Genomic DNA, 12,355 nt, shown 5'->3' with positions numbered 1-12,355 from the left:
TGTTTTCTCCACATCCTCTCCACCTTCCCTTCCTGCCAACCTCCTCAGCTGGAAATGCAGCCTCCTGCAGTGATAGGGGAAGGCCTGAAACAGAGCCGGCTTCTCTGTATGAGGGCTGAGAGGAAGGGGGCAGGTGGGTACTAACTCCAGGGGACCGCCTTTGTATTCAGATACTACTGCTGGATTCTATTTCTTCAGACAAACCAGCTTTGAAAACATGGCTTGAATATTTGATATGACAAGAACCTAGCCCCAAGAACAGTTTGCTGCCTGTGAGGACGTTAATTCATCAAACCTGAGTGGTATAACCTAACAGCTGTGGTGAGGTGTATTTACCCCCTCTTTCTTGTCTAGTTGAGTTGACAAGTTTTAAGCTGCTGTCATTTATTTTCTATGTATTTTGTCTAAATATGGCCTGGTAAATGAAGAAGAGAGTCCCTGGGTCATGCAAACAGTTAAGCGCTTGACTACTAGCTGAAAGGTTGGTGGTCTGAACACACACAGAGGCACCTCAGAAGACAGCCCTGGCGATCTGCTTCCGAAAGATCACAGCCTTGAAAGCTCTGTGGAGTAGTTTTGCTTTGTACACGTGGGGTCTCCATGAGCCAGAACCGACTCCATGGCAACTCACAACAACAACTAATGAAGAGAAGTAACTTGGTTTTCGAAGTGTTATGCTTCTTCAGAAGACCTTTCACGCAACTCAAGGAGTTGCCTTCTCCGTCTCGCTGATTCTTGGATCCCAAACCACCTTCCGCTGACGATGTCCATCCTGTCCTACAGGCTTGGCAATGGTCTCATTATAGGTTAATTCTTCCACCTCTAGAGTCAGTTCAGTGATTCTTCTCACCCTCAGGATGCTGCCATGAAGACACTGAAATGACCCTGGAAGAAAAATCACTGAACCTGTAAAACAACAAATCTATGTTTTCTTTGTATTTTCTAGTTTCCAAGAAACTAGAAAACTCGTTTAGGAAAGGATGTTTACACCAGACACATACATACTTGATTTGATGATTCCAAACTACACCCAACCACCCACTTCAGACCAGAAAAAAAAAAAAAAAGTCAGAGGCCTGTAATTGTGTAACACGCAAATCTCTTCTGGACGAGGGCCCATCGCTGTGGTTTGGTAACACAACCAGCACAACATCTCTTTTCTCATCTCTTGAAAAAAAAAGAGAGAAAAAATATCCTGAGGATAAAGGTAATGATTAATCTATCGGGCACAAGAAGGTTCATTTTGGGGATTTCAAGGTCTCACTCACTAATTCAAGCAAGCAGCAGAACAGGGAAAAACAGTTTCACCAGAAGAGGATTAAGTCACAGCCTCTAATTGGGACAGTGATTGTACTGTCAGACGCTCACCAGACATCTCCTGGAATCTGGCAGCAGTGGTCAAGATAGCCATTTCCACGTGCGAGCAAAGGCGAGGACCAGAACCAGCAGATACTGGTGGAGAGGGTGGCCCTGCAAGAAGCCCCAAGATGCAGCCTGAGAAGGCACAGCTGGGCAAGAGCTTCAAGCAGAAACTGGTCTTGAAGAGCAGCTTGGCTAAAGAAACCCTCTCCGAGTTCTTGGGCACGTTTATAATGATTGTAAGTATTTCCTGATTTCCTAAATTCTGACAGAATAACACTTCCCTGTCTGCCTAGCTCACGGCGGAGAGTTTTGCTGTTTCGTTTTGAAGTTAGCTATTAGATTCATCTCTTTCAGGAAACAATATGTCACTCCCAGGCTGCTTGGCTATGTTGGTGGTCGCAATGTTAGGTTTTCAGGTACTCACTGCATTTATCCGCAAAGGGTAACCGGGGGTGGGAGGAGGAGGGGTGAAGTGCTTTCTTCATTTCAGACATTTACTCACATTCTAAAATTGCTTTTGTGATTCGAAAGTCAGTCATTTGAAATTTCTCTCATTGATGGATTGTTTATAACCTGCTTGTTCCCCACAAGCAACTGGTAGTCAATAAATACAGATGGCAAGAAACAGCCCATTACTACAAGTGCTTGGCAAAGATGGTGTTGTCAGATCACTTGACTTTTGGTAAATCAGAAATTGCACTGGGTAGAAATAGCACATCGGGCAATTGCCCATCTTTGGTTTTGCATTGTTTTTTTCCATCTAACTTAAGCTAATCTCTAAAGATCTCTAATTAGGCAGTTATTAGAGCTCTCTAGGTTTAAATGAAGGACTGCTTCTAAGAACCTCTTGGGCTACGAACAAGAGACTGCTCAGTTTTCTTAACTGGCACAGGCTTGCTGTATGTTCCAGCTTTCTTTGGATCCTGAATTCTTAGCTGGAGCCAGACCATTTGTGCACAGAAAATTATACGCCTTATATTGTCATATGGCAACTATTGGTTTTAACTTGCTTATTAAAAAAAAAAACTCAGAGCTTCCCTACCCCAGATATAAATAATTTCATTTTTCTTAAAGTTATAAAGAATTGGTCATAAAGTTTATACATTAAAATTTCTATGTTTTGGGTAAATGTATAATAGTTCCAAAGAATGTGCAATAAGCTTAGAATGTGGCATCTAAGGCAAGATGGAGAAACTAATGTGAACTTGTAGCATTGAGCTAGTATAAAACAGAGAGTCGAAAGTTTTCTGGTTTCTGGGAGCTTCTTTTTTCCTGATTCGCTCAAATATTTTCAAGGAGTTGTGGACAGTTTCTTCGACTCCTGTCCTATCAGTGAGCCCTTAATGCTTTGCCCATCCACACCCACACAGTGTACGTGGGGTAGGTAGGAGGAAAGAGAGAGTAAAAGCCAATGAGTCTTCTGAGACCATTCATCGCTTACCGGGAGAACCTTCGTCATGTTACTTAACAAGCCAGTCCCGAAAGGAGAATGGCTGTCCCCACAGATTGATTTCAGCCACACAATGACCTGTGATCCCAAAAAGTGAAGCAAATTCGGTTACCGTTCTCAGTGCTTTGCAGAAAACAAAAAGAAGGAAGTGAAATCAACATCCTTTTCGCAACCTGAAAAGTTAAAAACCCCTTTATTTCTTAACAAGAACCTATTGTATAACTGCATCCCTTCCGAGTTGAGAAGGAGAAGGCTATTTTCCCCATTCACTATTCTGCTCGTCCAACTAGCAGTGTCTTGCCCCTAGTGTTCAAGGCGGGAGCTAAAGAAATAACATCTTCATTATTATATGTTGAAAAATTACACTTTGTATGCCCTGACTAAAGCCAACGGTTTCCTGAAAGGCTTCATTTCTATTTATAAAAAAAAATTTATAAGGTACATTTATTTTCTAAGCAAACCAAACAAAAAAACCAAACCAAAAAAAAAACCAGTTGCCATGAGGACAATTCTGACTCAGCAAGCCCCTGGTGAAATCTGCAATCATGATTACAGTCTTAGATTTTGTTGAGGCTTGTGTGGCCATGTAAACAAGAAGTTTCTACCCAAACAGGATAAATTTTTAATCAGTAAATCTACATAGTTTGTTCAAAAGTGTAACTTTCTACTTCTTTGGAAAATATGCCTTTTTTTCTTGCATCCTAGCAAAAAGCTTTGCATAACGTTAAAATGGGGGTGGGGTGGGGGGACAGGGGAAAGGGGGGCATTAAAGACATGGCAGAGGATACGCAAGACTCATCAGTCCTTCAAATTTGTGAAGGTGGTTTCTCCCCCCACCCCCCCCGCCCCCTCCACCCCCCATCCCTGGGAGTCTGGTGCCATTTTTCTCTCTTTTTGCAAAACTGCTTTTAGGGAAAACATCTCAAACTCATTCATGCCAAGGTGTACATGACTGATAAGGCCTACTGATAACATTAAGGGAAGAGAAGGCCCTTGAAAAATTCTTTGTAAAATTATAAGTAACAACAACAATAATAAGTCATAAGCTAAAGAACTAGCTCCAACTTGGCCTTTTAGGCCTTGGAACAGGCAGAGCTTCCCAGCTTTGCTAGTGTCTGGGAGGATGCTTATGGCGCATCTTTCCTATCAGAGAGAAGAGGTTTAGAAGCATGGAGCTACAAGGGCAGAGAGCATGTATTAAGTACCTACCACCTATTAGGTTCTTTAGATACATTTGTTTAATTCTTACAGCTGCATTAGGAAAGCTTTATTATCACCCACCCACCATCTGCCTGTCAATTTGGTGGCTTGCGTGTTGCTGTGATGCTAGAAGCTATGCCACCAGTATTTCAAATACCAGCAGGGTCACCCATGCTGGACAGTTTTAACAGAGCTTCCAGACTAAAACAGACTGAGAAGAAAGGCCTGGAAATCTACTTACAAAAATTAGCCAATGAAAATGTTATTGATTACAACAGAACATTGTCCCACTCACTAGTTTTGGACATGTCATCAGGAGGGATCAATCACTAGGGAAGGACATTATGTTTGGTGAAGTAAAGGGCCAGTGAGGGTGAAGGAACTGTTTGGTGAAGTGGATTGGAACAACTTCTGCAGCAATGGACTTGGACATGCCACGGATTATGAGGGTGACTCAGGATCAGGCAACACCTTGTTCTTTGTATATAAGTTCATCATGAGTTGGAGTCAGCTTGGTGGCAGCTAACTTCCCATCTATCTAATATTAACCATAGAGAGTTGGAGGAATGAGGGCTCAAAGAGATGAAGTAATTGGCCCCAAACCCAGAAAGCTTAAAGCTGGGATTCTTTCTAATTCTAGAGCCCATACTTTCTACACAGTTTCCCACTCGTTGCCAGAATACTTTTGGCAATGTCTTTGATAGGTGATAAATCAGACCCCCTCTGCTGCAGCATCTCCCTAGCATCTAATTTGCTTGTGGACATGCCAATTTAGAACTGTTTCAAGACCTGTGGGCCATATGGTATCCCACCCATATTTTCCACCTCTCAGGTCTTTTGGGATCCTACTTTTTCCACTAAAAGTATTTGCTGCCCTCTAGTGGGAACTTGAATAACAGTGAAAGGTGAAAGAAACATTCATTGAAGCAAAATAGCTGGGCTATATCAGGCTTAAAAGATAGATAGTGCGTCCAGGAAGTGTGATTGAGTAAAAGATTTGTCTCTTGGTTTTTGTAACGCCCAGATAAGCCTTGTAAGCATATTTGTGGTTTTCTGTGTGATAGCTAGGGAGCCCTGGTGGGTGTTGTTTTGTTTTTTGTGTGTGTTTATGTGATATTTTGAAAATGAGGTTCCCCATGTAATCTAACGGAAGGCACCCCACAATAAATCGTACCTCCCATGAACAGTGGGAAAGATGGGCACCCACCAATCATGGTGCCCAAGAACTCTCTGAGTTTTGTGATGACTATGTATTCTCACATAATATTTTTCAAAATCCATATTATCAACCAAAAATTTAAACACACTCCATGACTCAGCATGCTTCCATTAATGAAAACACACGGTAAAAAAAAAAAAAAAAAAACCCAAAGCAGAAAACAATTGGGTCTTAAAAAGGTTAACTGGTGAGCATGCTGCCGAGGCCAGTCCCTTTGGTGTAAAAAAGCGAGTATCTTCACTTTCTCAGATGCAGAAAAAACTGCTCAATGCAAGTGGACAGGCGTGAGGCGAACGGGGGAGAAGAATTGGAGACTTTTCAGCCCCCTGCACCTGGGCTCACAGCCTGGGGATTCAAACTGTAGAAGCTGCTTTAACACAGAGACTCCCGAGAACTGACACTGTCTACCTCCTGTCCTGCCATGGTACTTGACTGCATTATAATCTTGGGCAACCAGTTAAACCTTCTTGAGTCTCAGTTTTCTCAAAATGAGATAACACTTCATGGCATTTTTGGTGACAATTAAGTAAAAATTAAATGTAATTTCCTGACACAGGAAATGCTCTTTAAATGCTGGATCTTTTTTGTCTTTTTAGTAACTTTTCCCTCTTCTACTTGACAGTCCTTCTGGTATCTGAAAATAGCTGCTTTGTCTCTTCCTGGTCATCTTCCAGGCACCTTTCCGCAGCATCTGCCACGGAGCTACACACATACATAAATGGGACCCCATAAATGTGTGTTCTGGAGTCCTGGGTGGTGCAAACAGTTAATAAGCTTGACTGCTAACTAAAAGGTTAAAGATTCAGAGGTTTGAGTCCACCCAGAGGCCTGGTGATCTACTTCTGAAAAATCAGCTATTGAAAATCCTGTGGAGCACAGTTCTACTCTGACACACATGCGGTTGCCATGAGTTGGAATCAACACCAACTGGTAAATGTATGTTGAATTAAGACCTCTTCCTTGGACTGAACTTCCCAGGATCTGTGGTCATTTCTCATGGGGCTGTGTTCCCCCCTCACTATTCCGTATACTCTCTTCTCTCTTCAAACTTTTCAGGATTCTTTGGTACAGAGCTCATCTCCCTGAAGGTGCTGAGGTGAACCACCCAGGGAGCAGCCATATTTCTTCCATAATGGAATGGCCTCCTTCTAGGGCTGGTCTTCTCAGTAGGTACATCCACTTGTAGAGTGGAGAAACTCTATATCCCTTTCTCATGCTGTCAGACTTCTGCATTAGAGATTCACCTTTTGTCATCACAAAGAATGAAAGATGTAAATACTTCTGCTAAGAGTAATATCCTTGATCTGTGCGCTGAAAGGGAAGTTGAATGAGCCGAGGCCTGGGACACAGAATACAGAAGGGATAGGAGCGTAGGCAGTGCAGAAGGAAGGAAGGAAGTGGGCGGTATGTAAGAAATTTCATACAGCCCAGTGTTTCTCACATCTGTTCCTGACTCCCTTCATGACCAGCTTCCTTCCTTACCAGAGTCACAGAATACATCACTCCGTTCTGGGTGGGTTCTCAGATACGTGGCTATAGGAATTCTGGGGCTTTAAAATCATCATTACAAAGTATGCTCAGATCTCGGAGTCGGTCTGTTCCTTATCAGGGAGCTTTTGAAACAAAAGAATACATGTTTAGCATTTAGAGTAGAATAGAAGGTTCTTTTTTAAAAATAAGCCAGGTTAAAGGAGACATCCACTTTGTAGGGCAGAATTCTGCACAATTCTGCTCTGGTAAGTTATTTAGAATCCCAGGTGCTGGCGGGATGCCATGAGATGGGGTGGAGCCAATGTCATTGACTCTTGTTATTGATGAGGAGCGAGGCACAGGCTGATGCAATTGTGTCCTCTGAATCAGGGAGCCCATTTCCCTGCCTCACACGCACACTAGCCCCTGGGTTTCCATTGCGCTTTTCCTTCCCCGAACTCAGAGTATTTTCTCATCTAGATTCTTGTATATTTTTGTATCTTCCCTGGGAGACAGAGAGAAGGTGATGAACTCCATACACCCAGGTGGGGAGACAGGTGTAATATAATTAAGAGGCTCACCCAAGGTCACCCAGCCTAAGAATGCAAGAGCTGGGCTCTGTATCTTAATTCCAGTCATTGCTAATATACCATCATTTGATGAGAACTGACTCTTTCATATGAAAGCCCAAAAGAATTTTTACTAATTTTATAGTCTAAAATGCATTACATAGTAACCCTACACACAGACACGCATGCACACATACACACAAAACCAGTTACCATCAAGTCAAATCTGACTCAGGGTGACCCCATGTGTGTCAGAGTAGAGCCATGCTCCATAAGGTCTTTGTTCAGCGGCTAATTTTTTGAAAGTAGATCACCAGGACTTTTTTCCAAGGTGCCTCTTGGTGGACTCGAACCACCAACCTTTGGGTTAGCAGCCAAGTGCTTAACCATTTGAACTGCCCAGGTAGTAGATAGTTGAGGTGTGAAAAAGATGATTATACAGAACAGACATGCTCATGGCCAGGAAGTTTTAAAGAAGATCTGCCGGCATCGTTTTGGACCTTTCCACTACCTACAAATGTATTCAAAGATGTTGTAACATGGGCTTTGAGGCAGTTCAGCCATGTTGTCATGGCTCCGGTGAAGACGACTGACAGGCTGGATTGTGCTGTTTTCTTGTAGCACTTCTATTTTCTGGATTTTCCTTGAGACCATCCTTCTGGTTTAGGAGCAAAAGACCCACAGGGACATGGGCCTCGAGAAACCCATAACTGCCCTCTCTTGCTTTGTGGATCACCTGCCCTTTCTCTGTTTCCTCCCTGCTTGGTGCTAGCTTATTCCATTGCAAAGCCTCCTCTCCCTCCACACCTGGGAGGCTCAGGACCAGGAGTCACAAGGAAGCCAGAGCTGTCAGTTTGCCAGCAGGTGATGGGAGGGAAGCCTCTGCTTTCAGCAGGACCTGGCTCATTCTGGCTGTGGATGGCTTGTCTGCGGGTTCACACACTGGCTTGGGAATAAAGGGGTCTCTGTTATCAAGGCCTGAGTCTTTCAGATGAGGGAGAAGAGCCATGCCCACACTCTCACGGAATTCTGTCAAATGCTCTTTCCACCACATCAGAACATCAGAGAAACTGTCATGGTTAATCCAACCTGCTTCTTGTTACTTAAGCTTATGTCCAGTACTCAGTCCTTCGTTGACTTGTACTTTTGTATTTGGGTGTCCTGTCACTTTAAGGAAGCCCAGGGTTCAGAACCTGAACATGTGGAAGAGCTAAACACTGAAGAGTCTGCATCTGTGCCTGACCTGGTACATCAGGGGCAGGTAAAGAGGCCTGAAACGGAAGGTCAAAGGCGCTCAGTTCTCCCCCTTCAAATCGGTGATGACGAGAGAGGGCGAAAAGGGTTAACATTTATTGAGCACCCTACGCGCCAAGTGCTCTTTAATCCTTAAAAAAATCTCATGAGGTAAAGGAATTATTCTCGTTTTACACAGGAGGAAATTAAGGTTTAGCACAGTTAAGCTGCTTGCCCACAAGCAGGAATGTGGTGGAGCTGGGATTAGAATCCAACCTCTCTGGAATCTGTTCACCTGCTGAGGTACCATCCTCTCGTATGCCTTTGAACTTTTACCATTGTTGAATGTAACAATATGTTGCTGTTTTGTATGATTAAAAAATGTACACACATGGCTCATAGCTTGCATATCTTCTATAATGTGAGTTTTTCCCTAAAAGACATGTTTTTGAGATTTATCAATTTGGGAACATGTTAGAGCCCTGGTAGTGCAGTGGTTAAGAGCTTTGCTGCTCAAACCCACCAGCCGCTCCTTGGAAACCCTATGGGGCAGTTCTACTCTGTCCTATAGGGTCACTCTGAGTCAGAATTGATTCGACAGCAACGGGTAGACCCAGTTCATTCACCTGAACTGGTGTATAGTGTAGTTAAACCAGTGCCGTTGAGTCGATTCCGACTCCTAGCAACGCAATAGGACAGAGTAGAACTGCCCCATAGAGTTTCCAAGGGGCACCTGGCGGATTCGAACTGCTGATCCTTTGGTTAGCAGCTGTAGCGCTTAACCACTGCGGCACCAGGGTTTCCTATAGTGTAGTACAGCTGGTTTATTTATCCATTCCCTTCATGAACTGTTTTGTTGTTTGCAGTTTGTCATACTCACCAACACTGCTGCCATGAACTTCTTTTCCCACATCTCCTTGTACACCTTTTCAAGAGTTTCTTGAGCGTGTACCTAGCAGTGAGTTTGGTGGTTAGGGTATGAGTATTGGAACATTGATCTGCAAAGTGGTTTCAAATTCGTACTCCCATCAACAACATATGTTTCCATTTTCCCACAAACTCACCAATTCTTGGTATTATCTACCTTTTATATTTTTGTCCATTTTATGGATAGAAAACAGAATTTCATTGCACTTTCAGTTTGCATTTCTTCAATTAATATTGAAGTTAATCATCTTTTCATTCAGTTACCGAATCTTTAGGTTTCCTCAACTGTAAATTGCCTATTCATATCCTCTGCACATTTTTCTTTTGGTGTTTTTTTTTTGCTATTGGCTATAGGATATCAGTATTTTATTTAAAATCTAGACATTGAAGATATTTTATGTTATGTTACTAAGGTTTAATATTTGCCTTTCTTGTTTAGGTCTTTAAATCGCTATGATTTATTTTGGTGTATGATGCGAAGCAGGGTTCTATTATCTTTGTCTGGAAGAATAGTCCTATTACCATTTTTTAACCAGATAATCCCATCTCTACCAGTTGTGGTGATTATCGGTCATATACAAGTTCTCACATACATGTGGTTCTATGTCTAGATTTTACTCTGCTTCATGGGCTATTTATCTAAATCTGAGCCAGTGCCATCTACTTAAGTTATAATTGCTCTCTAAGTATTTTCTGTTGCCTGATATTTTCTTCCTTATTATTTTTCTTCAATATTGTCTTGGCTCTTTTCAGTTCTTTATTTTTCCACATGATTTTTAGGATCAGTTCATCAAGCTCAACAGTTACCTGATAGAGATTTTGATTGGAATTGCACTGAATTTATGTATTATTCTGGATAGAACTGACATCTTTAGAACGTTGACATGGACATTAAATCTTTCCATCTATGAATATTAAAGGTGCTTATCTCTCTTATCAATCCAAGTAAATTTATAGACTATCTTGGAAATTCTGAATAGACTCCAACATTGTCTAATATGAGAGCCACCAGTCTTACGTGGCTTCTTAAATTTAAACTTAAATAAAATAAAACATTTAGTTCCTCAATCCCACGAGCCACACTTGAGTGCTCAATAGCTCTGTTGACAATTGGCTAACTTAGATATAGAACATTTTCCTCATTGCCAAATAGTCTATTGGACTGTGCTGATAGACATATTTTTTTTTTCCTGAGAGTAATGAGGAGTTTAATTTTCTTTCTTTCTAATGCTTAAATATTTACTTTCTTCTTATTGCCTTATTATTCAGGTTAAACCCTCCAGTACACTGTTAATAGAACCTTTAATTGTGAACACTCTTGTCTTATTTCTAGCCTGCCACTTTAAAGTTTGATAATTTCTACAGATTTTTGATAGAGGCTCTTGATTTGAGTAAAGAAATTACCGTCTATTCCTCATTTACTAAAACTTTTCATTGGGAACGATTGCTCAACATTTTCAAACATCTTTTCTGCATCTATAGAGATGAACATACAGGGCTTTCTTTTATCTGTCGATGGAGTAAATGACATTGATAGATTAAGTTATCCTTGCATTCCTGGGATCAATTCCCATCTAACCCTATGGGGCAGCTCTACTCTGTCCTATAGAATGGCTCTGAGTCGGAATCGACTAATGGCAACGTTTTGCGTTTTTTATAAATCATGCAGCCGTTTGTTTGCAGCGCTATTTAGGATTTGGCCTATAATTTCTGTTTCTTATGTTGTTCTTGTGTAATTTTTTTAATCAAAGTTATATTAGTCTCAGGAAATGAAATAAGTTCCTTTCTTTTTATATCTTCTGAACACTTTGTATAAAATGAGGGTTATATGTTTCTTGAAGACTACATGGCATGTGTGCATTGAGAAAGAGAGAGAGAACTATCTCTTTAAAGTTGATAGGTTTAATTCAGATGTTCTATTCTGATTCAATTTTGTCTATTTATAACTCTTTTTAGGAAATCGTATTTCATCTGGGTTTTCAAATGTAGTTTTCAAACTTATTAATACTTTCAAAATTAATGTTTCAAAAGCAATAATTCTTATTTTTCATAGTATTTCCTTATGGCTTTTGAAATCTCTGTGATACCTGTGGTTATGTCTTCTTTTAAATTCTTAACATGTTTTCTTTGTTTTCCACATCACTAATTTCTGCTCTAATCTTTCTTATGGACTTCTTTTCTCTTTGGGTTTACCCTGTTTTTTTTTTTTTTTAATCCAGTGTACTTTATCGAGTGCTTTTTAATTGACTACATGTATTTAAAGCTCTACATTTTTCTCAAAGTACTGCTTCAGATGTTTCCTACAAGTCTTGATGGGTAATGTTTTCACTGACTTTATTTTTCTTTAATCCACAAAATCTTTAGAAATGTACTTCAAAAATTCTAAATATATTAATATGGAGGAGAGTTATCTTTTTGTTATTAATATCTAATCTAAGTTCATTTCCTCATGGTCAGTGAAAATGGCCTGGATGATATCATTCCTTTGTTATTCATTGAGACGTGCTTACCACGTGGTCAATTTTTTGTAAATGTTTCTTTTGTGCTTTAAAGGAGCATGCATTCTTTAATTATTGGGTGGAGGGTAATTTATATAAACCTTAAATCAAGTTTGCTAATTCTGTTATCCACATCTTCTGTATTTTTATTAATTTGTTGCCTAGTTGTTCAATTCCTGAGGGATGTGTGTCCTTCTATGCTTGTGTGTTTGTGACTTTAAACTTGCGCTTTGTTAATTTTTGCTTCATATCTCAAGGCTACGTTGTTAGGTGTGGGCAGATGCAGTATTATCGCTTTTATGGTTTTTAATGGCCCCCTTTATCCCTAACAGTGTCTTTCTCTTAAGATGTGCCTTATTTGGTGTTAATATAACCACACCGGCTTTCTTTTGGTTAATACTTTTCCAGTGTATCATTTTCCAAACTT

At 40.8% G+C, this 12,355-nt stretch overlaps 1 protein-coding gene across 2 annotated transcripts in view; it reads left to right on the top strand.

The window, feature by feature from the left end:
* The first annotated feature begins 1,088 nt into the window (after nucleotides 1-1,088).
* AQP9 (aquaporin 9) overlaps nucleotides 1,089-12,355 on the top strand; it is a 56,689-nt gene continuing 45,422 nt past the window's right edge. Inside the window, exon 1 of one of the 2 annotated variants that reach the window (XM_023558282.2) lies at nucleotides 1,089-1,598. In XM_023558282.2, coding sequence (XP_023414050.1) covers nucleotides 1,488-1,598 — 111 coding nt within the window. In that variant the 5' untranslated portion in view covers nucleotides 1,089-1,487. The remainder of the gene's footprint in view (nucleotides 1,599-12,355) is intronic. The other variant, XM_003418393.3, reaches the window with a different exon arrangement.

This window comes from Loxodonta africana, chromosome 13 (genome assembly GCF_030014295.1).
Source record: "Loxodonta africana isolate mLoxAfr1 chromosome 13, mLoxAfr1.hap2, whole genome shotgun sequence".
Taxonomy (NCBI): Eukaryota; Metazoa; Chordata; class Mammalia; order Proboscidea; family Elephantidae; genus Loxodonta; species Loxodonta africana.
The sequence above is the reverse complement of the archived record's forward strand: the minus strand, read 5'-3'. Positions and strand labels throughout refer to the sequence as shown.